Below are 27346 nucleotides of genomic sequence, written 5' to 3'. Positions count from 1 at the left end.
GCAAGTGTTTCTCCTCACTTTCAACCTCGGGGAACCTCGGAGTCCCTGGACACAGAGCTGGCTTCATTAGGATTTCTCTCTGCCCAGAGATGGAGCCTGGGTTGCCATCCTAAATGGAAATAAATAGCCAGCAGTGTTGCACTGGAATTTTCCATAAAGAAGAGCAGCTGGAGGGGATCTGGTTATTACACGTGATGGGAGGGTGCCAGTCTCCTCTCCTGCTTGGAGGCTCAGAGAGCATGAGTGGGACTAATTTCATTTCACCTAAAGCATTCAGCGAATCCTTTTCACCATGTAAAATCCATTGCAGTTTTCTCATTAATCCTCCAAAGTACAGACACTTACTCCAGGCCTAATCCCACTCTGCTATTGTGTTTCTCTACTGCAGCCTTCCCTCATCAGCTTAACAAATTCCCTGATTTCAATGGAAGATCCAAAGCTGAACATGCCGGGCATAAAACTGAAACCGTCTCCCAAGGGCTGCTGCACCTTCCTCATTCCCCAGCCTGAGCGGGGATGAATCCTGAAAGAAGGCAGCAGAGGTGAAGGTCGTGAGCTGTGACATTCAAAAATTGCTACTCCGAGCCCGTGTCAGGTGAGACAAAAAAGTGTAACGAGTCCCAGGCAAATTGGAATTGATCGCAGCCGGGTTTGGGGGCCAGCTTGTCCCCTTCCCTTTGTGTCTCTTCTGGGAATGATCCCAATTCATGAGGGGAAATAGATGGAAAGCCCATGCTGGTGATAAGGCGCTGGATCTAATTAACAACTTTGTCAAAGGGCTTTGTTTCAGAGGCTCGGCTCCCCTGCCAGCACCGGCATCCATCAATGCTGAGCAGCCCTATCTATGCACAGATAGTGAGCAATGGCTGAGGAGCTGCTGCACCCCCAGCCCTTCTGCTGGACCAGCCGCCCCCTCAGACAGAGCTTCTGCCTCCAAAGACTTGGATTTCTTCTCGCTTTTGTGCCTGCTTTCTCTCCTTGGTGTTCATTTTGCTGTCGTTCCCTCTTTCCACACAGACTCCCCGTTCCTCCTTCCCCTTTGCTATTGGGTCAGGATCGAGCTATTTCTTTTCCTCTGTGCATTACTCTGCCACCTCTAAAATGGGGAATGCTGACCCTTCCATCTGCTTGGGGTTCCTAAAGGAAAGGCTGAAAGATGGCTATAATATAATATTTTCATCTCCAACTGCTCGGCTTTGCTCACCTGTGTCATTTGAACAGCTGTTTCCTTAATTTACACCACGAAATCCCGGTGTTTTCTCCCAGTCCAGGCTGGGGGTCCCCTCTCCAGTGTGAGTGATAGCAGGGAAGTGTTGCTTTATCTGCTGGGTGATTCCCTAATCAGGGTGGGGTTTGCACAGAGGATTTCCAGCCAGGAAGAGCTCAGAATCTCCCTGCTCTGGGTGTCTGTCAAGTTCTAGGCTGCAAAGGGCCTTCTCTTCTCATGGCTGTTCATCTACAAACAAGTGACTGCAAACACCTGCTGTTGCCACAAACCTGACCTTTCCCAGCTATCCACCCTCTCACAGCCCACTCCTCATTCCATGGGGACCTCAGGTGACCTCCGCAGCTCAGTTTTCCTCCTCCTCCTGGCCCTGATTTCACTCTGAGGATGCACCTAACACCTAAGTAAGTTTCTGAGACACATCTGCCCTTAGACCCCCTTGACACGAATCCAGGCTGATGCCATTTGTTCTCTTCCCATTTAAAAGGTCTGATTCCCATGTAAGCGTTTCATTTGCTTCCGAAATTACTTTGATCTCTTATGAATTTTTTTATCTCTTTTTATTGCATTCTGGGATCATAATCCTGCTTTATGTCCTGCTATCTTTTGGAGAGGCCAAATGCCTGCGCTGCATTTGTTTTTCAGTCTGGCATTTTCACTGTGCAATTGGCTACATGAGCACACTTCTGAGGGAGAGATTCACAGTGGAAATTAAGCATAAAAGATGAAATGCTCCTGTTGAGCTATGAGCTGTTGTGTGGTTTTGTTAAATTTTTAAGAGTATTTGGATGGAAATGGTCCCCTTTTTTGGTTTAGTTTTTATAAATCTCCTTGGAGAAACCATGGCAGCCTTCTGGAATATGCAGGGAAGACTTGTCTGTTTTAATAAAAGTGAGAAGGGGAATCAAAATAAACCCGGAAACAGTGATAGATCTTCTAAAATTAGCAGCCTCACAAGCATCCTAGGAGAACTAACTTGGGAATGATGGTGTGACATGCACAGAAATGGGGGAGAGGCTTTTTGGTCTCCTCAGCCAAGCTCCAGGCACGATGTTGGGTGGAAAAGCAATGTTCTGACTCCATCAAAGGTGTGATCTCCTCGGAGAACAACCTGCAGCACTGCCCTGAAGGAGCTCGTGCTGTTTGGGGGAAATGGGCATTGTTGGCACAGAGCTTGAGCCAAGAGAAGAAATGTAAGGAGCAAAAGGGGTGGGAGGGGGAGTGTGAGCGAAAACCCAGGCTTGGAGGAGATGAGCAGGGAGCAGAAGGGAGGCTTTTGCTGTGGGAGAACAAGGTTCTCCATCTTCAGAGCATTCTGGTTTCTACAGTGAGCTCACCCGGCTTCTGAACAGAAAGAAAACAGCAAGACCTGTCCATAAAGTCTGAAATTCCCAGCATTAATTTGTTGGTGCCTCACACTTCCATTCAGGATCTCCTGTGGTTTATTCTCTTCCATTAGTGAGCCCCTTCTGCTGCCTTGGGTTCAGGAGGGGTTTGCCCTGCAGTGCTGATGAGGTGGTGCCCATTCCATCTGCATCTGATCCCGGTGAGAGCTGCATTTCCACCCCCAGCCTCTGATCAGCTGGCCCTGAGGCGCTCCTGGAACACAAAGCACAGGCCAGGCCTGGGGAATCCTAAAAGCAAAAGCCTGGCATGATCAAACCCTGCTACACTTCAATCCTGGCTGCCTGCAGATCTCCCAAAACAAAGTGCAGCCAACAAGACAATCGTGGCCTGAGACAGACGAGGCTGCCCCCGAGCACAGAGTTGGATGCTGATGCAACATTCAAAGAGAAATCACTTTTCCTCAGCCCCAGCTGGATAAAAATCCTCTGGCAGATGGGGCTTGGGCCAAACCCCTTTTTTCCCTTCACCCCCTCCTTATCACTGCAGCAAGTGAGGTGTTTTCACTGCGAGTTCCAGAGTTATGGCTGTTATTAAGTTGGAATATTTTTATAGACTTCTCCACTTAGAATATACAGGCGTGTTTACACACACAGCCCTTTTGCTTTAATTTAGTCCTCTCCTTCCCTGCACCCCATCAAGTGACTTCTAATAAATGACCGAATAAATGCATTCAGATAATGCAGTAATGGAGAAAAATTCAGTGTCTAATGAAGAGATTGTTCCTACCCCGGGACTGTAAAGATGAATGATGGTGACTGTGGTTTGAAAACTCCTTTTAGTTTAAAATATTGCTCCTTTGTAAGGAAAAAAAGAAAGCACAAAGGGGAAAAAAAAACAACCCAAACAATTCTGTATAGTTTTTACCAGTCAGGATCTGCTTGCACACAGAACAGAAACTGTCGCAGCCAAAATTGCTTCATATATCATAGCCCAGCACCAGGCAGATAATGGCAAAGCCAGTTCTGATCAGGGACTGATTATTGCTCCATGCTCCGAGCACTGATGTGCAGACAACTGACTGCAGCTTGATTTCCTTGAACTGGATTGATCTTTGCAGGCTGAAATTAAGAATGTGATCACCCTGATGAGGTGCCGTCCTGAAGGAAAATTCCTAAAAGGAGCCAATCCTTCCTCTCTCGCACTTAAATTTTCTGTTTGCAATAGGGTTGTCTCTTTTCTGTAGCTCTGGGTGCTTAAAGGGGGAAAAAAAAAGGCTTTTTGTCTTTACCTATTACTGGCAGACATCAAATTATCTCAAGATCATCTTGGACCTGATGGAAAGCTGTGATCAGACCCGTTACCAGATTGCAGAAATAGGAGGCAGAGCAGAGGGGATTATGATGAGATCATTTAGTTTGGTGTCATTTTGCTCTCCCCCAGCTCATCCAACGTGATCCTGGAGCACCCACACTTTCTCAGGCTGTGTGTGTGTGTCTGCTGATCCCACAGAATGTCCCTTTTCCCAACATTTTTGTCATTGTTTCAAAACAGGGACATTTCCCACTGGTGCAGCACCAGCCAGGGATAATCACAGCACAAACAGTGATAAGAACAACAACTAAATCCTGTCCACTACAAGAGCTGTGGCCACCTCTCCTCCTAATTTATTTTAGAGTCTCAGAAAGGACAGAAAGTTGGGAGAATCCTGTGTTTGCCCACATTTGCCAATTCCCATGTGCCTGTTATTAACATTTCACTGCTGCGGAACAAGCCCCAAGCTGGGAAAGGCATCCAGTGGCCAAAGGATCTGGATAAAGGAGCAAGCAAATAACGCAACAAGAAAAGCCATGCACTGATGAATCCCCTGCTGCTCAGACAACAACAAGTCAAACTTCCACCTTTCATGGCTAAAGCAGCACATTAAAATTAATTGAATGAGCCTCAATGTCCATGAAAAGGATGTTCTGTGTCTGTTCATCTGGATCCTTGCTTCCCTCAGAGATGCTTTTTTTGTGTCATTAATCCAAATTCAGGCTGTAAATTCTCCTTGTTGTAAAGCACAGTGAGATGCAGACCCAGGATCTGCCAGAGTTTGTTACTGAGTTTGTAATGTGCAATTGTGGCAATGATTATAATATCAGCAACTGGATTTCATCTGTCCCCACACATCGAAACAGGCGAGCTGAAATGAGCAGTGACAGGAAAATGGTCTTGTTTGCACATAAATCCTTTAATAACTAGCAATTTCAGAAAGAGAAAGTAGGAGAAAAAAGAAGTTGAAGGACAAAGAACTCATATATTAAATTCTACACTGAAGTTAAGTCTTAAAAACCGTATCATTAAGGCTTTCAACGTGCCTTGAAGAGTGGTAAAAGCAACCAAAAAGGGTTAATTCTCCCCCTAAATCTCTCATCCAGCGACCACTATTTGCATGCCTTTTAAGGCAGCCAGGAAATTACATTAATTTCTCTAATGTGTGCAGTGCCATAAGTTCTTTTTTTAATTACAATGATCAAAATATTGCTTAAAATTAAAGGCAGCTGCATTTGTTTCTGACGGATATCATAATTGCAATTGTAAATTGGGAAATGCAATGTTTCCTGGTGCTGCTGTGAGTAATGGCTCTGAAATCATTATAGATAGGTGGATATAAATAAACCAGGAGATCTGTGAAAATAGAGCAAAAGCAAGCTAAAAGGGTAATTAGCTGAGCGAATGGGAACAGAGGAGTCTGGTGCTCAAACAAAAAAAATCTAAATATTCTGAGGAGCTCTGTGACTGTATTTGTATCATGTTGGGGGGAAAAAAATTCCAAAAAGGAGAAAAAAAAAGAACCCAAAGAAAAAGAATGAATTTGAGCTCTGAAGGTTTTTTTTTTGCTGTCTTTCTAAATTGCTCCCCGTGAGTGAGAACGGCGCAGAGCCCGATTCCTGCGGGCTTCTCCTACCCTTGGGCTTGACTGGGAGCATTGCTCTCATCTCCTGCTGATCCCTGCTTTTCCCTGAGGACCAGCAGGTGGAAAAGTGGATGGTCCTGGGGCTCTGAGGCTGCTGGTGATGAAAAGCCAAGTCACGTCTTTAAACCAGCTCAGGGGAGGATCAGCTCTCTCTTTTCAGGGCATGTGAAGCCATTTTTGGGCTCCTTGCCTCAGGCCCATCCCAACCCAGGATGCTGCTGCCCTCCAGGAGAGGGATGGAGCTGTGGAAGAGCTGAAAATACTCGGAAAAAGCCCTGGAGCAGCCAGCAAGGTGCAGCTGAGCCCTTTGTGTGTGCCTAAAAGCCCTTCCAGAACCGGAGCCAACTCGGGATGGGTGTAAATCCAGAGGAATGTGCTGCCCATCATTTTGGGTGTTTTAGGGAAAAGAAAAATGAAGTTTTCTGGATCTGAGGCCCGGGCAGCTGGGAAATGGCCAGCTCAGCAGCAACATTTATCAGCAGGCCCTGAGATATAACAGGCAATCACACTCCAGCTGGTTTCCCATCAATAAGCAGGGATGGAATATTAGTAACAATTCCGTGGGATTTGGAAGGCAAACACTGGAAAAAAGGGAAAAAAAAGAGCAGTTGCAAATGGGAGAGCTCAGCCTGGGCTCCCTGCTCTGCTAAACTCCCTTCTCCAACAGCTCCAGGTGGTGCTGCCATGATGGGAATGGTGGAATGGACGGACGAGTCAGGGAGGAGAGAAACAGATGGAAAAGGGGAGCAGTCGACAGCTGTACAAACCCCTGGAACATCCCCAGATGGAGCAGCTGACCACGGGGCTGGAATTGTTCCTAGCACAGGCAGGACACAGACATCCAACACTGGCTTGAGGATACCTCCTAGAGATAAAATTAGAGGCACAGGAAACAGAAGAAAAAGATTAAAAATATAAATTATTAATAATAATAATAATAATAAAAAAAAAGATGTGGAGCTCTGGTGCTCTAGGGCAGCCCGAACTTGGCTTTCAGTGTTGTGCCCACAAAATCTGCAAGCACAAGTAGAGCTGAAATCATGGAACATCTGCTGAAGAAATGCATGTCCTTGCATGTGTGAGAAGGCACTTGGAGCCTAACTGGAGCTAAACCAAGCACCAGAATTTGACTATCCGGGCAAAATTCTGAGAAAAGCCAGTCCATCCCATAAAATTACCAAGAAACTCCTTCCCTCTGCTCTGGGCAAGAGCGGAAGCCTGGAGACTTCTCAGGCTTCATTAAAGATGTGGGGATCATTATTTTCCTTCTTCAGCTCGTAGAATCACCTCCTGAAAGGATCTTTTGGCAGCCAGAAAGGAGCCTAACAAGGACAGTGACCGATGGGAGGGCCTTTGTGGGTTCTATAAACACTATTGATTTTCACATTCACAGAGAAATGAATTAGATGCCAATTGTGTATGAACTGAGCCCCTGTCTCCTGTACTGTGAGAACAGAACTGCAAAACACTGGGTGCCCCCGAGGAAAGGAAAGGTTGGGGAGGGAGGGAGGGAGGGAGGGAGTGCAGATGTGGGATTGAAAAGGTTCTCTCCAGTGTAGTCCCCTGCTACTGTCAGCCAGTGCCTCAGGAAAGGCCATTTCCCAGCTAATCAGGCTGATGTAAAACCATGAGGAAATGGATTTAAACTCCATGATCAAACCTGGTTGCTGTCTAATCTCAGAATTCCTACCTAAAGGGGACCAGAAGAGAGAGAAAATGGTGGCTACTGAGTGAATAAAATGAGAATGGGCCTCTCTCTGCTCTGCAGGACTTGCACAAATCCAGCTGTACATTTACACCCTCGTGCTTGACAGATGGCAAAATAGACAAGCAGGCATCATCTCTGTGCCAGTCACAAGGAGCTCACCCTCCCAGGGCTTCAAATCTACTGTTCCAGACAGTCCTGCACCTCTGGGAGCTGCAGGGATGTGGAGGTCGCAGGCAATGACAGGATGCTGTGACCCCAGAGCCGTGACAAATGACACGGCCCCGTGTCTCAGAGCTCTGTCTCCTGCTCTAACCCATCATCACCACGACAGAGAAGAGCTCAGACCCTGGAGATGGGGCTGGTTTAATCTCCTGCAGGGCTGTAACGACTCTGAACCCCATGTCTAACATCACTCAGCGTGACTACTTAATTACAGTAATTAGGGAGCGTGGTAGGAACCTGTGCAGTGTGAGAAGGAGGGACTGCACTCAGGACACGGATTCCCTGTCGGTCAGGTCCATTAGGAAGCGATCCTGCCCATTCCTTCCAGCTCCTGGGCTCAGTCTGGGACTGGGGAACCCTGTCTGCTGGGGAGCCCGAGGCAGGGCATGTGCAGCTTCTCCTTGTTCCTCCTTCCCTGCCATTCCCAGCTCGGTTTTCACTCTCCAAAAGTGGTGGAACATCACTCCTGGCTGCTCTTGAGGAGTAGGGCAGGTGCTGGTTAAGTAGAGAGGTGTCCCTGCGAGGGGAGGAGGTGACACCATCACCCAGAGAGTGGAAGTGCTCATCACCTCCGGGTCTCAGGGAGTGCAGGTGGGATAAACCCTCCAGCTGGCACAAGGCACGTGGCGGACTGGCACTTGCCACTGCTGTCACCCCAAAGGCATGGCCAGGATGGCCTTTCCAGCCCATGGCACTCGGAGGGAGTGGTTGGACACCCCTGAAGTAGGTGTGAGGTCGCTCTGGAGAACATCTCACTCCTATTTCAGCCTCCTGAATGCGTTGCCTTAGCTCAGGCAGAAAATCCTCTGTGTCCTGTGCTGGGAGTGACTTCCAGAGGCTCAGGGCAGCTCTGCACCAGACATGGAGCTGGATCTCCTGAGCTACCAAGCCTTCCCCACATCCCGCTGCGCCTTGGATCACCCTGCCTCAAGCACTCCCTCGGCTGCTCCCGCTCTGCTCGTCACACCTGGTGTCCCCTGAGCTGTAACAAACCACATTTCACACCAGCAGCGCTGACCTTTCCAGTGCTCCCGGGGTTCAGAGGCACCCCCCTGCCTGCTGTGACACCCCTGAGGTGGCACACACGACTTTGGTCGCACTTCAGCAGGTGCTGCTGAGCGTGGCCAAGGCAGACACGGATTAGAACCTGCCCCCAGCCAGGACAGAAATAATCCTGACCCCACAACACTGCACCGAGGAAGAACCCTGACTCTGACTTAATGAACCGTAAATTCCAGCTTAATGAGTTTTATGCTGAGGAGAATAATTAATGTAATTAGTAGTGATATGAAAATGATGGCACTTGAGCCTGGATTTTGAGGGGGAGGGGAGGCTGGGGGTGGGAGGCAGCTTGGAGAAAGTTCATTCCGTCTATGGTGCTGTTCCCCCAGAGGAGCAGGGCTGGATGCATTCTTGGCAGCCTTTAAAACCTCACCTCCCATCTGCCATAAAGTGGAAGAAAATAGAGCATGACAGTAGAGGGGAAAAAAAAAGAAAATAAAGAGCTCAGCCTGCCCTGTTTGCAGCTGGGATGTGAAATCTTCAGTGCAGCCCTTTCCTGTGCTGGCTTTGAATCTGCAGCTCCCCCGCCCCACTCTGAACATCCTCCACCCTCCATGGGGCCTCTATTTTAGTTCTAGGAGAAAAATATCTTTATGAAGGTGATTAGGTGGTAAAACAGCAGCTCTTCACTTTACACTACATAAGTACCAATTTACTTATCCTGTGTAAGTGTTTTGATAGGTTTGATATACTTAGTGCAGTCCAAGAGCTGTACTTTAGTTTTACACATATGAATAGATGCATAAATTCCTGTACAACCCTAAAATGACCCAGCAGGAAGTTTTCTGTTCTGAATGTGGCACTGATCAGACATCTAGCACTGGAGAAAGGGACCACAAAACTCAGCGCTGACCCTGACAGCCATGAGGAAATAAAAAAGGAGCCAGAATGGATGTGTTTCCCGGCGCCCCTGTTGGAGTGGGCACCTTTCACCTGTGCAAGGTGTTTCTGATGCCACACTGGGGCTTTGGGTGGCTTTTCAGCTCAGATGTACCACGTTTAGATGGGCATTGGTGGCAGTCTGTGGGCAAATGTGTTAAAAACTGCCATGCAGGAGGTAAATCCAGACTCTTTTCCCCTTTCTGGGAAGGAAGCACAGTCCTGGGGGGAGATGCCAGGTTCCAGAAATACAGGATGAACTGGTCTTTGTGCAGACTGAGGGGAGCATTGCCAGCACTCTGCTCCCACCATCCTGTGGGATATCCTGGCCCTGAGGAGAATTGTGTCTCTCCTTGATATTTCTGAGAAACAGCCCAGAGAAACACCGGAGTTCTCAGCAGAATTGTGTCAGCTTCTCTCCCACATCCCAATAAACCCTTCCCAGTAATGACCAGCTTTGGCCACTGCTGGTGCAGGCTGCACTCAGACCCTTTCACCCTCCCTCCATGAACCCCCACCCCGTCCCTCTGCCATTTGCTACCCCAAATCCGTGGCTAAATTGTTCCAAAAGGCCTTTATCCAGAGGCAGAGGCTCCATCCTTGTGCAGTGCAGCTTTGTTGTTAAGAAATATCCTGGGGCTTTTTTGCTCTCAGAGTTAATGCTAAAAATTCCATCAATAAACGGTTTATTGATCAATTGTGTCTGATAGGGAACCTCCTGAGGAGGTTCTGATGTACTCAGGGACCATTCCCCCCGCAGTGCAGGTTCAGTGTCCCCCTGCCTCTGGAACCAGGGCTGAGTGCCTGCACAAGGAAATCAGGCCACTGGCATCAGAAGTGGGCTGGAGAGGAGGAGGAACCCCCCTTTTCTTTCCCTGAATAGCTGCTGGCCCCGAGGACCAGCTGTTTGTGACTGATTCTGTCCCACCCACGTGCAGGGGGAGGCTGGGAGGAGGATTCCCAAACAAAATGGGGATTGGCATCTCTTGAGCATCCTAATTGCTCTGGGGCAGAGCCAGGGCAGGGAAGTGCAGCAGAAATCACCTTGGAGGTCGCTGAACCCTGCTCCTCTGCTTACCTGTGAGTCCTGTGTCCCCTGTGCTGCAGGCAGGGAGGGATGCAACAGGAAAAGTGGGATATTCCAGTCCTGAGGAGCCTCTGGAACAGGCAGCAACCCCTGGGAGAAGGCAGGAGTACATTTTGGGGGGTGTGGGTACATTTTGGGGGGTGAAGTGCAAGGGATGAGGGATGTGGGGGACAACTCAGCAAGAAGCCAGCCCTGGGAGCAAGGCAGACATCAAACACCCCCCACAGGTCCCACAGGCAGGACAGGAGTTGCTGTAACTCTTCAGCTCACTTTTATTTAAGTTCTGTGATCAGTCTTTTCCATCTGCAAGAGCTCTGGTGTCAGTGCCACCAACACTTGAAACAGAAACCGTGACATTTCACCCTGGTAACAGGAAGAACAGCTTCATCTTAGAGGTCTTTTCAACCTAAACGCCTCTCTAACCTACAATACCAGTTCCTCCCATGCACTGCCAGCCCACTGGATCCCACTCCAGCAGTTTCCAGTTGGACTTGTTCAGCAATGAGCTGGATGGCTCAGCCTCCAGAGCAGGGACCTTTTAAAGTCAATTGGTGCCGTGCCAGCAGAAGAACACCTCCCCTTGGCCCTGATTTCAGCACCTGCAGCTCCCCCTGGGCATGGGCAGCCTTATCCTGGAGCAAAGTGAGGATCAAGCCCGTGGCAGCAGGAGCAGGGAAGTTTGGAAGGAGCCATTGGGCAAACGCTGTGCGACCGTAGGGAAAGGGAGCGAGGAATAAGAGCCCTGAATCAGAACCATTTCCAAGCACAGATTTGTAAAACCAAAACAGTGGACTCACTATTTCTTACTTCAGGGTTTTCCTGCAGGGTTTTCCCCTTTTTCCTAGGGTGCAAAGGAACTTGGTGGCATGTGGCCAGTCCCTCTTGCCATTTTTTTTGAGATCAACCCAGCTCTTCAGGAGAGGCAAAGAGAACCAAGCCATTCCTAGACTAAATACACGTGCTGGCACAAGTCAAACTGCTGCTTTGAGCTGAGGCTTCTCCTGCCTTTTACCTTTTTAAGGAGGATTGAAATCCTTTTGCTTTGCTGCAAGCCCAGTAAAACCCTTTGTGGCAGACTTCTGTGGGCAGCTCAGATTCAAAGCTGCTCAAGGCAAGCAGAGTTTCTCTATAATGCTGCAGTTTGTATCCCTGCCTTCCCCTTCCTCGTCAAAGGATCGTCGTCCCAGACATGGGCAGCAGAGAAAACCACCTGCAACGTGTTCTCTGCCTCCTCTGGCAAGCAACCATTTTGTCTGGCTTCTTTCCTCTTGTATCTGAAGACCTGAACATATTCCACTTCTCATTTAAATTCCTGGATCTGTCTGAAACTGCATCAGGTGAAGGCTCCAAATCAGACCACAGCACAGGCAGCACTCTGCTATTCCAGGCATGCAGGTAGGGAAGTTTGGAATGGATTCTTCCTTGCTTTTTCCTCATGGTCAGTGGTGCTGGGTTGATCCCAGGATGTCAGAGACCTGTGGGTTTTCCAGCACCTCCCCACATTTCCAAAGAGAGGGAGCAAAGGCAGATTTGGCAGACTTCAGCGTGGGGTGAGTGGGATGGCTGTGCCTTCAGTTCAGAGCACGCCCAGTTTCCATCTCTGTGGTAACCAGAAAGTACCCAAGGTGTGTTGGGGAGAAAATCAGAGGGAAAAATGCATTGTCTGAATAGAGACATGGAGCACTAGAGTCCTCTGGTGTGAGGGAACGACCGGCTGAGTCCTGCGGAGACTGGCAGAGGAAATGTGAATCCAAATGGTTCCAGAAAGGGTTGCATCAGTCAGGACTGACAGGATGGGATTGAAAAGTCATGTGGAGTGCTCTAAGGCTGTGTCCTGATGACACTCCCCTGATCCTTTGGGAATGAGAGTGCTCTGTGCACCGGCACGTGGCAAAGCTGCTGCTGCCCATTTCAGCTTGGCCAAAAAATGCATCGAAAATGCCCCTTCACCCACTCCTCAGCCAGACAAGCACCCCCAGGCTGCTCAGCTGATGCACCCACCTGTCATTTCGTGGGAGGTCACCTCCCAGCAGGAGAACACCTCTCCAGGTGCAGCAATTCCCCCCACAAACCTTGTCCTTGTGACCAGCCACCGTCCTGTCTCGAGCGCAAAGTGGCAGCGTGCACTGGGGAAGGGGTGGGAAGGGCTGGGGGTGTTTTTTGCCATTCAGGGGCCAGGGGATCCATGCATGAGGTGTTATCCCCCACAGGGCTGTGCTGCACGAGTAACCAGAGCAGAAACTCCTCTCCCTCGTCCAGATGTGTTTGTCAGCCTGCAGGGAATCCACGAGGTAGAGCGACACAGATGTGCTGCTGTGGGGAGGAGGAGGAGGGACAGGCAGGGTGAGGCTGGAGGCGATGGGGACACAGAAAGGGCAGAGAACAACCAGAGCTGCTGAGATCCAGATACGCAGAAATAAACGGGTGCCTCAGTCTGGGTGGCAGGGCAGGAGCTGGGCTGGGACATCTGTGTGGTCACACCTCCCCTGGCAGGGGGCTGTCACCTGCTGGGAGTTTCATTTCTCACGTGCATGAGCAGCACTGACAGGTTTTGGTGCCTGGGCAGCGGGATAACGGCGTGGTGCCCACCTCTCCCTCCCACATGCCCTTAGCTCGGGCATCCTCACGTTTTGCAGAGGGATTTTAATGTCTGCAGAATGCCAAACTCCCAGCCTGAGCCAAAGGAAAGGAAATGTCCTCTGGCCACAAAGCTTTATCCCCTTGTTCAGAACCATTCCAGCCGTCACCTCTTCCATGCCATGGGTGGAACGGATGGAAGTTATCCCTGAAGCCAAGCTCTTAGGCAGGATGTTCATTCCTTGTCCTCCTCTTCCTCTTCTTTGTTTTTATACACATTGAAGTGGACATCAATATTTATTTTTTGTTTTCCTCTAATACAAGTGAACACAAATGTGATGTGGAGATAAATTCCCTTCTCTAAAACACTTTGTGGTCACAGGAATGTACACGTTTGGATTTACACACCCACACACATTCCAATATCAAAAAAAGGTGTAGTCCCAAAACTAAGATGCTTTTATAAAAGTTAAAAGGCCAGATTCCTCTGTTGGCTTTTATCCTTCATTAAGAGCAAGGAGATTACCTGAAATCCTGATTTATTCTTCATATTCTGCCTGAGTTAATTTTAAAATTCCAATCAACAGATGCAAGGAAGAGAGGGGGGAAAAAGCTCGTGGGGAGCCATGTTAGGCTTTGAAAGGAAAATTAGAGCAAATGTTTTCCTTTATAATTATTTTCTCCTTTGGGTTTCAGGTTATCAGACCTGTTATTTAAAGGATGCTTTCTCCAAATGTGTTGACTCCAAAATATGTCCCCTTTAAAAGAGTCAATCCAAGAGATTGGGAGTGGGAGCAGGAAGGGAAAAGGAACAAAACAAACCACCTAAACCAAGTCCTGATCTCTATTTTGGGGTTGGTTTTGAGCATCTTTCATTATAAGCATCTTATGATTTGGTTCAGCAATCTTGGCTGTTTAGCTCTTCACAACGGGGATTTGCTATCCCCACTTCCGAGGGGGAAAAGGAGCCAGGGGCTAAAAAAAAAAGAAAAGAAAGAAAAAGCCACAGGCTCAGATGTGAGCGCTGGCTGTGCTGTAAAACCTCACACAAGCTGGAGCGAGGGCTGTGAAGAACCCGCACCCGGCTACTCCGGTGCAAAGAGGGCGGGGATGGACACAGGGGAAAAACCTACGGACACTGGAGCGGGTTGGGCACATCCCATCCACCACGGGGCAGCTGTCACCCACAGACACATGCACACACAGAGCCAGGAGGAGAAAAGAAAGATGCAGGTACTGGAGGAGACATGGGAGAAGGCAGAGTGTTCCCTTGAGCATTAGCAAGCCAGGCAGATGCTTTGAACTAATCATGGCAATTGCACCCGGATTTAAAATCAATCGATAAAATGAGCAATGGCAAAGGGAGGGTGGCTGGAAGGCCTTGGTTGTTGAGCGACAGGAGAGGTGAAAATCATGAGTTTCTTCCTTTTTTTTTTGCTGTGTTGACACTTTACACATACTGTTCCTTAGGACAGATGTAAGGAGCCCGGGAGCCGGGAGGTGGGCAGCAGAAGGAGATGTCGGAATGGTGAGGATAAAGATCTTGTGGGAGGTCTGACAAGGGGGCATAGACATGAGGGATCTTCTCCAGATATCGATCTTCATGTGAGTAACAGCGGGTCAGGTAATCACTCGCATTCGATATCTCTGAGTGACACTTTCCAAAGTTCTGCAAGTAGAGACAAAAGTCAACGGGTGAAAACTCCGGGATCACCGGCCAGAAAACACACACAGCTCTTCAGTTCCTTGCTGAGACACACAGAGAGCAAGCAGGGTGGAATATTAAACAGATTACCGAGCTTGCTGCTTCAGGAAAATGGAAACCCAGGTGATAAATCCTCACACTGCAAAGTTTTGGTCTGACTCCCTGAAATATCCGGATCGTTGATGAATATGGATGGACAGGGCACGGTTTGTCCCTTGTCTGTAAATACTCTGCTCTCTGGACAAAACAAGCAGCCAGCCAAGGAAGGGCAGTTTATTTTCACACTTTCTAACTCTTTCCACACCTGAGTTTTGGAAAAGCAGTGCTTGAAGGTGTCATTAATCTCAGCCAGCCCCCTGCTTTTCCATTTAAAGGGCACCTGTGTCCTACCGGGGACTTGGGATGCAAAATAAGGTTACTGTGTCTGATGTTTACATGGGAGACAGGAGTGCTCGGCTTTACGTGTGTGAACAGCTCCCCGAGAAGCCTCGGGGCCAGTTTTGTGAGTCAAATCAACTGCAGAGAACATAAAACCACTTTCAAACCCGAGGCTGCTCTGTCGGGCCCGTGATTTTGCCGGGGTGTGTGTGGGTGCTTCGCTCTCCTGGGGTGGAGGGAGCATCACTCCCACAGCCCAGGGCTGCGGCTCCCCAGAGGGTGGCAGCAGATGGGAACGATTCCTCCCTGCTCCCAGACCCTTTCCTGCTTTGGAAACCCTGCAGGATGACCCAAGCAGGACGGACATTTAGCGAGGCTGTTTTTAAAGCCAACCTGCGCTCAGGGGCGCTCAGCCGGAGATAATTTCTTCTCCAAAAGGGAGCAAACAGCGCTGGAAAACACTTGGATGCCTGTGTTTTGAGCGGGGGCTGTTTGAAGCAAGCAACTTGCCCTTGAGTCCTTCCTTGTTGCCTTTCAAAATCCCAGGAACAGTCATTTTAGTGGAAAGGACAAGGGTCTGGCCCTCAGGAGGAAAAGCCGGAAAGAACAGAACAGCCCACTCGGGTCATCTGCTGCCAGCTCCTGGATGAATATTTCACCAGGATGCTTGGAAAAAAAAAAACCCTATAGAAAACAAGGTGTTGAGAATAATTTATTGATGGCTCAGGCCGCTGGGAGAGGAATGAAGGCAATTTTGGGAACAGCTTGGCTGAGCCCAGTGAGGGAAATTTTGCCTAAGCCCCAGGGAAACAGCAGCAGTGCTGAGGTCAACCTCATTTTCATTTCCCTTCCACTGGCAAAACTGTTTATCCTACAGAATGAGCTTTTAAAAGTCAGTAGTGGAGTTGCTGTGCTGGTCTCCTAAATTTGGGAGGGCCATTCCCATAGCTTTGTCCACTTCAGCCTTTTAACTGCCAAGTGAAAATGTGGACAAGTGCAGCATTAGAGCTCTTTAACTGGAGGAACCCAAGGCAGGGGCCATGAAAAAGCCCCACTAACTCTACCTCAACCTTAAATAAATGTTTGCTGTTCTTCTGATGGCCCCAGCTGATAAAAAGAGATAAAAAAGGGCTCACAGACAGGGAGAATGGGAGGTGCAAAGCCCTCTCCCTGTACAATCTACTCTCAAAAACTCTCACACTCAACAAAACCCTTTTCCACACCTGCGAGGGGGAAAAAACTGTATTTAGCCTTGCTCTCCTCCTGCTTTATAGAGATCATTAATTTTCTGGGTTAAGCTAAGCTGAAAGGGAAGTTGTCTTAATTACAGAAATTTAGTGAGACAAAGCAGGCGAAAGGGGTTTCTTGTAATTTGTTACCAATTAAGTGGGAGGGGAGGTTTATGTGCTTTTTGAGCGTGCCAGAGAAAAGCCGAGGATGTGATAGTGCTGTGTGCAGGTCTCATGGACAGAAAGGTCTCCTAGGAGAGAGACCCCTGGGTGTGATCAGGGGGCAGCAAGAGGGGTTGTCAGACGCTCTTTATGGGCTGGCTGTGACAATATGCTGGGTCAGGAGAGCGTTTTTCTTCCTGCTGATCTCCCAGTTCATGTGGCCACGAGACAGGAGCCCGTGAAGCATTGCCAAAGACACCAAGTGCAGTTCTGTCAGCCCTTCTGTTTGCACAGGTGAGGGCAAACAAATCCTTCTTTTCTTGCTGGCCCCTGTTTTGTGCTCACTCCTCATAGGTGGGAGCAGCTGGAGAATGTCAGGGCCAAAGGAAGGGAATTCTCTGTCTCCTTTTACCTTTCCTCAGCACCTGAACCAGGAGCTGCTCTGCTCCTGCTTTGTTCCCTGAACTCATTTCTAAGTGGCAAAAGGGAGGAGAACAAAACCAGCCTGGTGTTTTTTAACATATTTAGCAGCCGGTGCCCTTTGACTTCCTTCCCCAGTCCCACTGTGACTTTTCCCCAATCTAATTTATCTTTAACGAAGTTTGAAATTAAATTAGGGATAATGAACTAATTAAATTGAACTGGCACACGATTCTACCACCTTCCCCCACCTGACTTCTCCCAATTGCCTTCGTCTCCAGCATGACTCCATGCAATTCTTCATTATCTGGGTTACACCCTCCCCTCTCAGTTTTATTTCCAAGAGCTTGATTAAAGGGGATGTCAGCAATCTATCCATTTCAGACAGCCTGGCAGATTACCTTTAAACAGGCTTTATTTGATTGAATTAGGGAGCTTTCATTTCTGCCATGACTTACTCTCAACCCTTCTCCATCCCTCCACACCCAATTCCATCTTTTCTCCTGTTTGCAGAACAACTCTTTGGGTAACAGGAGGTGTGCAGCAGCTGACCATGTCCTGTACTTTTAATCATCTCAGAATAATGAGTTCTTACTGGTCTGAAAGTGAAAAACTCCTTCTCAGCGACCCGAGCATTTCTCTGCTGTGTTTTTTGGGAAATCTGAAGATTTTACAGGTGAGAGTTGGATGGGTAATGGTTTTTTCTCTGCTTGGCCAAGCTGAAGGCAAACACATTTTTGCACTCATGGAATGTGCTCACCTGTGTTTTCCTGGCTGGGAAAAGGCCCTGCTGCTCAAAACCCCTGAAATTTTGGGCTGCTACTACCCTGACCCTCCTCATCTGCTGGTTTTGAATTTTGGGATGCAGCAGAGGCTGATGGCCAGGAAGAAGCAGCTCTGTTGAGTGACAGCCACACAAAGCTGCTGTCCCACTGTGGAGCAGCCAGTGCAGGGGCTGTAGGTGTTGGGGGACAGAAAATACACTGGGAACCAAAAAAAGCAGCATTTCCTCATGGTGTTGGGAGCCTCACATCCTCTCCTCCCCTGGGTCTGAACTCCCCACTCGGGGCATTCAAGCTGGTTTTCCACTTCCAAGTATGGCCATGACTTTAGGTATCCCTGGGCATGTTCCTGCTCTGTTTGATGCTTTATCTGTGAGGGAGTTCTTGGATAATCCCCATCCTGAGTGAAGAACAAACACTGATGTGTCAGGGATGAGCAGGAACCAGTGGTCCTGAGCTTGGGCTTCTGTGAGGACAAAACTGAGGGCAGGTGGGACAGAGGGACTCGCCCCTGGGTTCAGGGAATAAAAAGATGGAGCTGAAATTCCCAAAATACAGAGCAAGAACCTATGAAGAAGGGTGCATTCAGACACATGCAAGTATTAATTATGCAGACAACTTGCTCAGAACGTTGCATTCCTTCTCACAGCATGCTTCTCTCTTCCCCTGCTGCCTCTGGTACGTACCTGGTCTGTGTTCCTACAGCACCTCACACCATCAATCACCCCAAACATTTCCCTCCTCGCTGTTTCTCTCCCAAATCCTCCTCTCCACCCTTTTGGAGTCAAGGCAGGGCTGATATCCTCATTTAAAAATGGGAAACTAATAAGGAGCCACCACTTTGCTTTACTTCTGCAATTTGGAAATGGGAACCTGAACCCTGGTCACTGATTTGTTGTGCTCCTGATCCAAGTCTGATGGTTTCCAGCTATTCTTGCTGCAACAGGGACAAGAAATTCCCAAGCAAAACCGAGAGCCGGAGTGTGGGGAGGTGAAGGGGGAGGAAATAATTAAAAAAGCATCAAAAAAATTGAAATTGCCCTGATCTGTGGTGTGTCTTAGCAGGGAGATTACACCTTCAAAGCGCCATATGACTGGCTTTATTTTTACTTCAGAGAGACTGGGAGGATTTCCAAATTTGGATTTGGAGGATTACTGTCCTTTTGCTGACAATAAAATTCCCCTCCCTGGGGAGGACGAGGCGAGACCTCCCAAGATGGATTAGGGAGCTCTTGCCTTGTTTGGAGCAGTGGGAGCAGCCCAAGAATCTGTTGGGAACGGGAGGTGAGGACACGAGGGACAGTGGCTGGTTCAACCACCCCTTCCTCAGGGCTGGAATTCTCATCTGAGACAGGATGCAGGAGGCTGGAAGTGCCTGGGAGCTGCCCAGCCCCTCTGTCCAGTGACAAACAGCCCCCCACACGCAAATGGAGAGAAGGAAAAACCAAACCAGTCCAAAACTTACTGTCCACTCTCGCTCGTTACGTCTACGAAGACCTTGATCCTCATTCTGGGAGCAGGAGTGGGTGAGACACCGCAAGAGAGAGAGGTTACGGATCTGCTCCGGCCGGGGCTGCTGCAGGCACTCACCTAGGAGGGCTTCAGCTACGGCAGGGGAACTACAGGGCTGCTTCCAGCACGGGAAAACCAGGGAAACAGGGATAGAGGCAAACCGGAGCAGCCCCCTGCACACGTGGCACCCGGGTGTGTGCGTGCTGCTCCCTCACCCACAGAGTTCCTCATCTCAGGGAGACCCTCAGCAACAGGATTGTCCAGGGGGCTTTGTAGAAATGCCATTTTCCTCCTGCTTATCCTCGTTTCCTTCCTTCCCTTTATCTTCTCCAAGCTGTCCCTTTCCAGCCCCAAGCTGCCGCTTCTCTTGAGCCTCCTTTGGTCTACCTGGGGTGACCAGGAGGGATTCAGGGACCTGCAAAGCACCTCTACATTTGCCGTCTGCCTTTTCTCTTTCCCTTTACACCCACAGCCCCTTCCTGCTGCTGGAAAGGCAGCAAAATAAAGGGGAAGGAGCAAGGCAGAACCTGGAGTCACCACAGCTTCGGGAATACGCGGGAGTGACGGAGAGCTGGAGCCAAGGAGAGGGGTACCAGTGGCATTTCCTTGGCCAAAAACTCTTCTCATCATCCAGCAAAGGTGGGAAAGGAGAGATGTCTCCCTTTCAGGGACCTGGTGGCTTTAACAACTGAGAAAAAGCTGTGATTATGGGGCAAGGGAATGTAGGAAGAGCTGAAGTCACCCCTTTCGACTAAAAAACCAGCATTCAAAGGGTCACTGGACATGGTCCAAAAAAACCAACTGAGCCCTAATCACTCCCTGCCACAGGACCTGAGCTTGAAAAAGTTTGGTCACACTTGATCAGGAGAACAGGGCTCAGTCTGGGTCTAGTTTTGAGAAGGAGAACACCAAGGGAAACAATCTCTCTCCCAAGCACCCAAACTTGCCACCTGCACCAAGGCCACGCCACGCCAGCCCTGTTACTGTCGCATGCAGTCGCTCTCTGCCTGCCTCTTATCCACGGAGTCTCTCAGCTGCAGGAACCTTTAGGTGTTCCCATATTCTCTCACATCCTCTCCCACCTTGTTCTTTCACACATGCACATATGCTCCGTCTTCTCTACAGTTACTTCCACGTGCACACAAGCTCTTTTTTTTTTAATTTCCCTTTCCACCAGCCCCCTTTTCCTTTCCCTCCCCTCCTTGTCCTGGCCTGGAAAAGCCCTCTTAGCATCTCTGACTCCTGATTCCTCACAGGTGCTGCAGAAATTCCCCAAACCAGAGCAGGAACTTCCAACCCACCTGGAGCCGGGGGCAAACCCCTGCTCTGACACGAAGCCATGAACCCTCTGCCCCTCTCACACATGCCTGGCTGCAGGAAGTGAAGGGAAACACAGAGAAAAGAGCATGCAGAGAGGCAAGGCAAGGCAAAGGCATTCCTGGCAGCACCCCCAAACACCAGGGCAGTGGAGAGAGAGACAGAGCAGGCAGGGAGGGACAGACGGGACGCAGAGGGAGCGCTCCACAGGGAGGGAGGAATCCAGGGAGAGGGCAGCGGTGACTTTGAGGGGTGCAGTGAGGAAGGCAGAGTGCCATGTGTACCTTGAGGCCAGAACTGAGGGGAAAGGGCCTAGAGTGGCATGCGCTAGCGTAAGTTGGGCTGGATGGTTGCATACTCGACTAGGTCTCCGCCAGCATGGATGGAGGTCCGAGGGCTGGGTGACGCGGCCAGAGCGGACGTGTCCAGCTCTGCATACTGGACATCACAGTCCTTGTTGCCAGGGTTCTGGAGAGAAGAGAGCAGCAAGGCGGTGGGGGGACACGAGGGAGGAGTCGGGGGGAGGTGGGGAGTGAGGACAGAGGGTCCATGCAGATGGTGAGGGGTGAGACAGGACACGGGGGGTGAAGGGGAAGAAAGAAGAAAAGGGTGAGGAGGGAGAGGAGGAGGAAGAAAAAACAGTTAAAAAGAGGGAGGTAGGGAGGTAATGAATAATCAGTCAGGTAAAATCCCAAATCAAAGCAAAAGTCCCGAAGGCACTGCTCCCCCAAATGCAGAGCTGAGTGACCCAGCCCCGGCTGGCAGCACTCCCAGCCACTGCCCCTTCCCTGGGGCTGCTCCCAGCAGCATCTCGCTGCTCTCGTCTTCCACTGAACCCCTCTGGGATCAGCATTCTCCTTAGCTGGGGCTGGATCAGTGAATTCAGACCTTATCACGCACCTGAGCTCTCTGTTTTGACCCAAGAATTTGGGATTCATTGCAAACTCAGGTTTGGGGACATGAGTGAAAATCATTGGTTTGAGTTTTGGGGTTTGGGAAGGAGATACCAGGAGGGAATGGCTTTAAAGCCAGAACTCCAAAGGCACGGCCACAGGGCAATGACACTGCTTGGCCACCACGGCTGTTTCGCCCCGGTGTGGGGACTGTGGAGTTCTGAAGCGCCTCTTTTAACACGAGGCTTGGCTGCACAGCTTGGCACTGCAGATTAACTCTGCAGCACGGTTTTGTCATTGTAACACGGCCTAAGAGATGCTGAAAGCATCCTCCTTTGGCATGGAAATATTTCTGGGTGTTCCTTCCCTAAGCAGGCTTATCAGCAAGAACTGCATGAATGGAGTATTATCCAATTTGTCTGATCATTCCTAGCCGGGCATCCTTCATGCAAATACTAACGGGAGAAGCCTGGAAGGCAGGATGGCCCAGAGAGCTCGTGGCTCCGTGGGGAATACGGATCACCAGGAGGAGCCTCGGTGCCACACACCCACGGTGTGAGGGGGGGGATCCTGGCTTCTTGCCCCGTGGAGTTTCTTTAATCCTCACTTTTAGGGCTGGTTTCGGTGCCAGCATTAGCCAGGCATCTGCTGAGCCTCTCTGAGAGGAGAGAGTTGTCTCATCCAAACAAAACAGCTTTCCAGGCTCTCTCTCCCCTTTCCAAAATGGCTGCACCGCATGGCAATGATGCAAAAGGCGTTTAATTTGAAAATGTTTTTCTCCTCTTTGTTTGGAAGTGTCCTCAGCCACCCACCAGCTGTGGCTGAGCCGTTTTCACAAGTTTATAGCCCTGTGATGAGCTGGTTGAGTGCCTGCTGCTGGAAGGGGTTGTTCAGTCAGTGATTATCCCTGCCTGCTGCGCTGGCCTCTGCCAGGGCTCGGCTCTCTGATCCTGCCCCTCAGCCACGGGGATGAGGGGAATGATGGGGAACGGGGCTGCAGCAGCATTCCCAGTGCTCAGCAAAGCTGGAGGCTGGAGGAGCAGAGGGCTGGAGGTCACCTCTGCCCTGCCCTTGGTGGCCAGATGGCAGTGGCGCGTTGCTGGCATGAAAGCTGCGCGTCCTATGGAGCCTCTGCCTCGTGTCTGGACCCAGAGCTTGGCCATTTAGGAATATCAGCAATGCCAGCTCCAGTCTCAGACCTAAACCTAGGCCCTGCAGAGCTCTTTCCCCCTGAATTTTGTGTCTCAGTACCTCCCCTGCTCCTGGAGAAAGGCAGACTAAGTCTCACCTCCTCACTCCTATCCTGTCTACTCTGCCTCACTCCTCTCCCGCTTTCTCCCCACAGGAGGTGTTTTCTCCATGGATTTCTCTCCCTTTCTCCCACTCTTGGGCTCCCTCCTGCTTCTTGCTGCCTGTTGAGAGCAGAATTTATTACAATATCAATAATGTGCCTTGTATACAAGGCCCGGCACTGCCTCACGCAAGCGCTCGGTGTAAATCAGCGCCATCGGCACCCCGGTAATTGCCCTGCAAACCCAGAGGAATTATTTTGCTGTCTGCAGCAATGAAACTTCCCCTTCTACCTGTGCAAATGGGCCCTGCTGACACGGACACTCATCACAGCTCTGCTCCTCCACTCACTCCTGCCTCCACCTCTCTCTGGCTCCTGCTGCCTCTCACACACGCCCAGAGCATCCACCTGACACGAAAGCACAGGCAGAGCGCACCTGCCTGCACCCACACACCTCAAACACACTCTCCATCCCCTTCCTGCTCTGATATCCTCGCTGTTACCCCAAAATTGCTCCGAGAAATCACTGCAGGCAGCCCCGCCACCCCTACACACACTCCTGCAGCCTCAGTGTCCACACCGCTGTCCTCGGGCGTTTCGGGGCTGTCAGCTCTGTGCTGGCTTTCCCACAGCCTGCAACACCTGAAAATACATATTCATTCCCAGTTCTGCTCCTTCCTGCAGGTATCCTGACCCTGCTGACGTGCCCCAGCCTCTCCCTTTGTCCTGGTCCCCTGCCAGCACACGTCCACACACATGTCCCTGCACACCCTCTCTGGAGGTTCCTCCTCCACCTGCCTCTTTTATTTTCTCCTGGCACCTCTCCCATTCCCCCCTCCCTCGCTCTTTTCCATCTCTAATCACTCCCTGACTCCCGTTCTAGTGCTGTGAAATCGCCAACCCCAGGCAGTGCCTTTCATGCCGCCTCGTGATAAATCTGGTTTATCCCAAATTACGAGGTTTTGCACAATTCATTTAAAGCTGAGTGCACCCTCCCCGTTTTCCTGCAGAATCCGCTCCCTTCCACTCTCATCTTCTTCACTCCCTCCCAAGCCGAATCTCCGGATGAAGTACAGGCAGAACAAGAATATCCTGCCTTTCTGCTGTGCCTTTCCCTCTCAAGGATCCCAGAACCACAGATACCCCAGAGCAGCCACCTGCATCTGCATTTTGGGCACGGTGGGAGCAGGGCTGTGCCAAAGTGAGCCTGGCAGAGATCAGGGATGTGCTTCCCTCCTCATCCTCCAGCTGACCCAGCCCTCGGGTGAAGGATTGGGCAGCTCTCGCTCCATCCCGTGGTGCTGGTTTGGTAACCACCACCATCCCTACTGCTGTTCCCTGGAGGTTCCCACTCCTCAGACTCCATGGAGGCTTCTGCAGTGAAAAAGGGGTGAAAAAAGTGATGCAGGTCACTTTTTTCCTTGCAGGGAGGAAAGCAAAGCTTGTTCCTTTGCAAAGCGTGGCCGGACAACACCACCCACCCCTGGCCTGGCTGTGGCAGCGCGTCCTGCCTGTGTGATCTGGGAAGAATCCAGCCAAATCAGCACTCCTTGGCAGCCAAGGACACCCTTCTCTCCCTCGCCAGTCCCAAACTGGAACAGCCAGCTGCCTGCCCAAAGGATGCAGTGGTTTAGCAAGGAATGGGAGCAAGCTTCATCCTGCTGCTGGGGCAGAGAGCCAGAGCACGGCGCAGGTACGTGATGGGCGAGCCTGACACGCTCCTGGCCAAGCTGACCAGGGACAGGGCTCATCCACAGCTGTGCCAGGCCCGTGCCAAGAGCTGTGGCAGCAGCTGGAGTGCCCCAGACACCATGTCCTCACTGCAGAGCCAGTTCTTTGTGGGCCAAATGAAACGAGAGCTCCACAGTCCATCACCTCCTGGCTGAATCCACGGGTGAGGAGCAGCCGGTGCCAGGCGTGGGACATGGAAATGCATCTTCTCCGGCCAGGACTGGGAGCAGCAAACTCTGTTCCCATGGTTACGGAGCAGCAACCCATCAGGCCCCATCTCACATCACTAACTCTGCCACTTAATTAACTGACTGCTCGTTATTTCCCAAAATGAGCTCCTCCATCCCCCTGCTTGCCTGAAATTCAGCTTCCAGAGGCTTTCCAAGCAGTTGTCTTGCTCCAACATCCTGCGTTTCATTTAAAACTCAGCAAGGATTAGAAAGAGCTGGGGACCAGCCCCAGGACTGAGGGAGGGCTCCAAGGGGGAGTTTTCCCTTAGGGATGAGGTAAATAGGATCACATCCACCCGGCTCAGCACAGAGCTGGGGCTTTTGATTTCCAATGCCCTCGGCACCTGCCTCGCTGCAGACTCGTGCCAGCTAAAGGGCACTGGGCCCTGTCCTTCCATTATCTGCACAGGAACACACCTGGCAGGGTCACACCGGGGTGAACTGGGTTGTAATTAGTGGTGTTCATAAAAAATTACTCCGGTCTGGGCTGATGTTTATACACCTTTCTCCAGCCAGGGAGTTGACGCTGCTGAAGCACCAGGCTGGGCGTGCAGTGCTCTGAACTCCTTGTGAGGAGGAGTTTGGGAGAGACCTGAAGGATTTTCACTGGGATATCTTGTCTCCTATGGATAAAAAGACAGAGCATCCCCATGCCACAGGGTGAGGGAGGGAAAGGATATTGTTCGAGGCCTGGGAGGAGGATGGTTTTCTGGTTTCTCATCAAAAAACCACTCAGATCTTACCTGTTTTCTGTTCCCTGTGCCTTTGCATCTCACATTTCCTCACTCCTTGCAAACCAGCCTTTCCCATGTGACTGCCAGCATCTCCTCCTGACCCTTAATCTCTCCCTGCTGCTGCTGCCTCACATTAACATCTCCCCATCTGAGGCTGAACAAATCCACACACCAGAAAAACAAAAAAAAAAGGGTTTAAAGAACTTGTTGTCAAGTGAGAGTCAAACGCTGGCACACTCTGCCCTGCAGATAATTGCTTTGTGAAGCTCTCACTGCTGCTTCCCGCAGCTGCAAACTCTAACAGGGGCTCCTTGCAGGAGGTGAGGAGTGGCCAGGGTGGGGTAGGCGGCTCTCAGGTAGAGAATTTGGGGTGGGCAGGGCGTTTTACTGAGGGATGAGCCGTAAAGGCACAGCTCTGGGACCTATGGACAGCTGAGATCAGAGCGTGGAGGCTGCTTTCCTCCAGGACAGGGCAATCCTGGGCTGTGGATGGTGGGGATCTTTGTCTTTTAGGGTGAGAGGTCCTGTGAGCCAGGTGGGGCAGGGGTGAGGTGCCAGCAGCACCACTGCCACCCTCGGTCCTTACCACTTTGTCACTGTAGGGAGAGGGCTCGGGGGCTGCCATGTCATAGTAGGGAGTCTGCAGAGGGAACTTCTGGATCTCCTCCTCGTGTTTCATGTTGTCCAAGTGAACAACCTGGAGGGGAGAGAAGAGGGATGAGAAGAGCCAGGGTTATCCTCTGGCACAGCTTGGGGCAGCCTCGGCTTCAGGTGCCACCACAGCTGAACGCCAACCACTTCAGAATTCAATATCCACAGAAAGGGCGCAGCAGAATCCAAGTTACAGCTTTCAATTAGTGCCAGACTCTGGGAATTCTGGGGGGACAAGTCACAGAGTCACTGAACCATAGAACAGTTTGGGTTGGAAGGGACCTTAAAGATAATTTAGTCCCAACCTCCCACTAGACCAAGTTGCTCAGAGCCCCATCCAACCTGGCCTTGAAAAATCTGTACTTTCTGCCCCTCAAACTCACGCCAGGGACTTCTTTGCTCTTGCAACCCCCATTTCCCAAAATCCAGGCACTGTGGACACTGCTTGGAATCAGATTTCCATGCCAGAGGCAGGAATTTGTGGGTTTTTACCTGGATGTCTTCTGGAGTCAGGTGGCTTTTCATGTCCTGTTTCCTCTTTGGTGGAGGGGCAGGTTTGTGGGACGGAGGCAGGTCAATCCTGCAGGGAAAGAAGAGGCTGCTGAGCAGAAAGCAGGAGAAAAGGTTCTGCTGCTTTGATGTGCCCAAGGGTCTGATGGTGTTTGTCACCAAAGTGCCAAGACAATCACATAGATTATCCTCAGGCGGCCCCCCGTGCCCTTTGTCTCACCCCAGTTAGAATTGTTAATGGAAATAAACTCCCTCCTAGCATTCTGTGCCTATTCCAGGCAGATCCCCATGCCAGGCTGCAGATCCCGAGGGTGCAGCTGGGATACCTGCTTGGGAATGGCTCCACATCATCCCATGGCACGTGGTTTGTGCTGTGGCTGGGAGGTGCCAGAAAGTGGTAACGAGGCAATGCCAGCCCCAGTCTGGCAGTTTATCTGGGATGGTAGCCCTGCCATAGGCTTCCCAGTAGGAATCTGAGTCCTCCTCATGGGCATGCTCTGCCAGGCAGGGACATCCATCCCTGACCCTCGCCAAGGATCGGCTTTTACCCCAGAGCATAGGGATTGGCAGCCACGATAATCCCAGCCTAGAGACTGTCTCTGCACATTCTGTTCACATGCACAGATGCGTCTAATCCTTTTACAAAACTTATTAAAACTCTGATCCACTAATTAGCTGGCTGCCCCCCTCCCTCCTCTCCGTGCAGACTCTGACGGGGATGGGCGCCTTCCCTTGGAT

At 50.5% G+C, this 27346-nt stretch overlaps 1 protein-coding gene across 6 annotated transcripts in view; it reads right to left on the bottom strand.

Annotated features, from left to right (window-relative positions):
* Positions 1-10740: 10740 nt before the first annotated feature.
* NECTIN1 (nectin cell adhesion molecule 1) overlaps positions 10741-27346 on the bottom strand; it is a 92146-nt gene continuing 75540 nt past the window's right edge. The window contains exons 7-11 of one of the 6 annotated variants that reach the window (XM_048329015.1): positions 26591-26678; positions 26034-26144; positions 20927-21036; positions 19205-19249; positions 14590-14732 (exon numbers count right to left, since the gene is read on the bottom strand). In XM_048329015.1, the coding sequence (XP_048184972.1) occupies positions 14684-14732; positions 19205-19249; positions 20927-21036; positions 26034-26144; positions 26591-26678 (403 nt within the window). In that variant the 3' untranslated portion in view covers positions 14590-14683. Of the gene's footprint in view, positions 14733-19204; positions 19250-20852; positions 21037-26033; positions 26145-26590; positions 26679-27346 lie in introns of all 6 variants that reach the window. The other 5 variants (XR_007208253.1, XM_048329013.1, XM_048329017.1 and 2 more) reach the window with 5 other exon arrangements.

Source organism: Corvus hawaiiensis, chromosome 25, assembly GCF_020740725.1.
Source record: "Corvus hawaiiensis isolate bCorHaw1 chromosome 25, bCorHaw1.pri.cur, whole genome shotgun sequence".
Classification (NCBI taxonomy): domain Eukaryota; kingdom Metazoa; phylum Chordata; class Aves; order Passeriformes; family Corvidae; genus Corvus; species Corvus hawaiiensis.
This window is presented reverse-complemented; position numbering and strand designations above follow the sequence as displayed.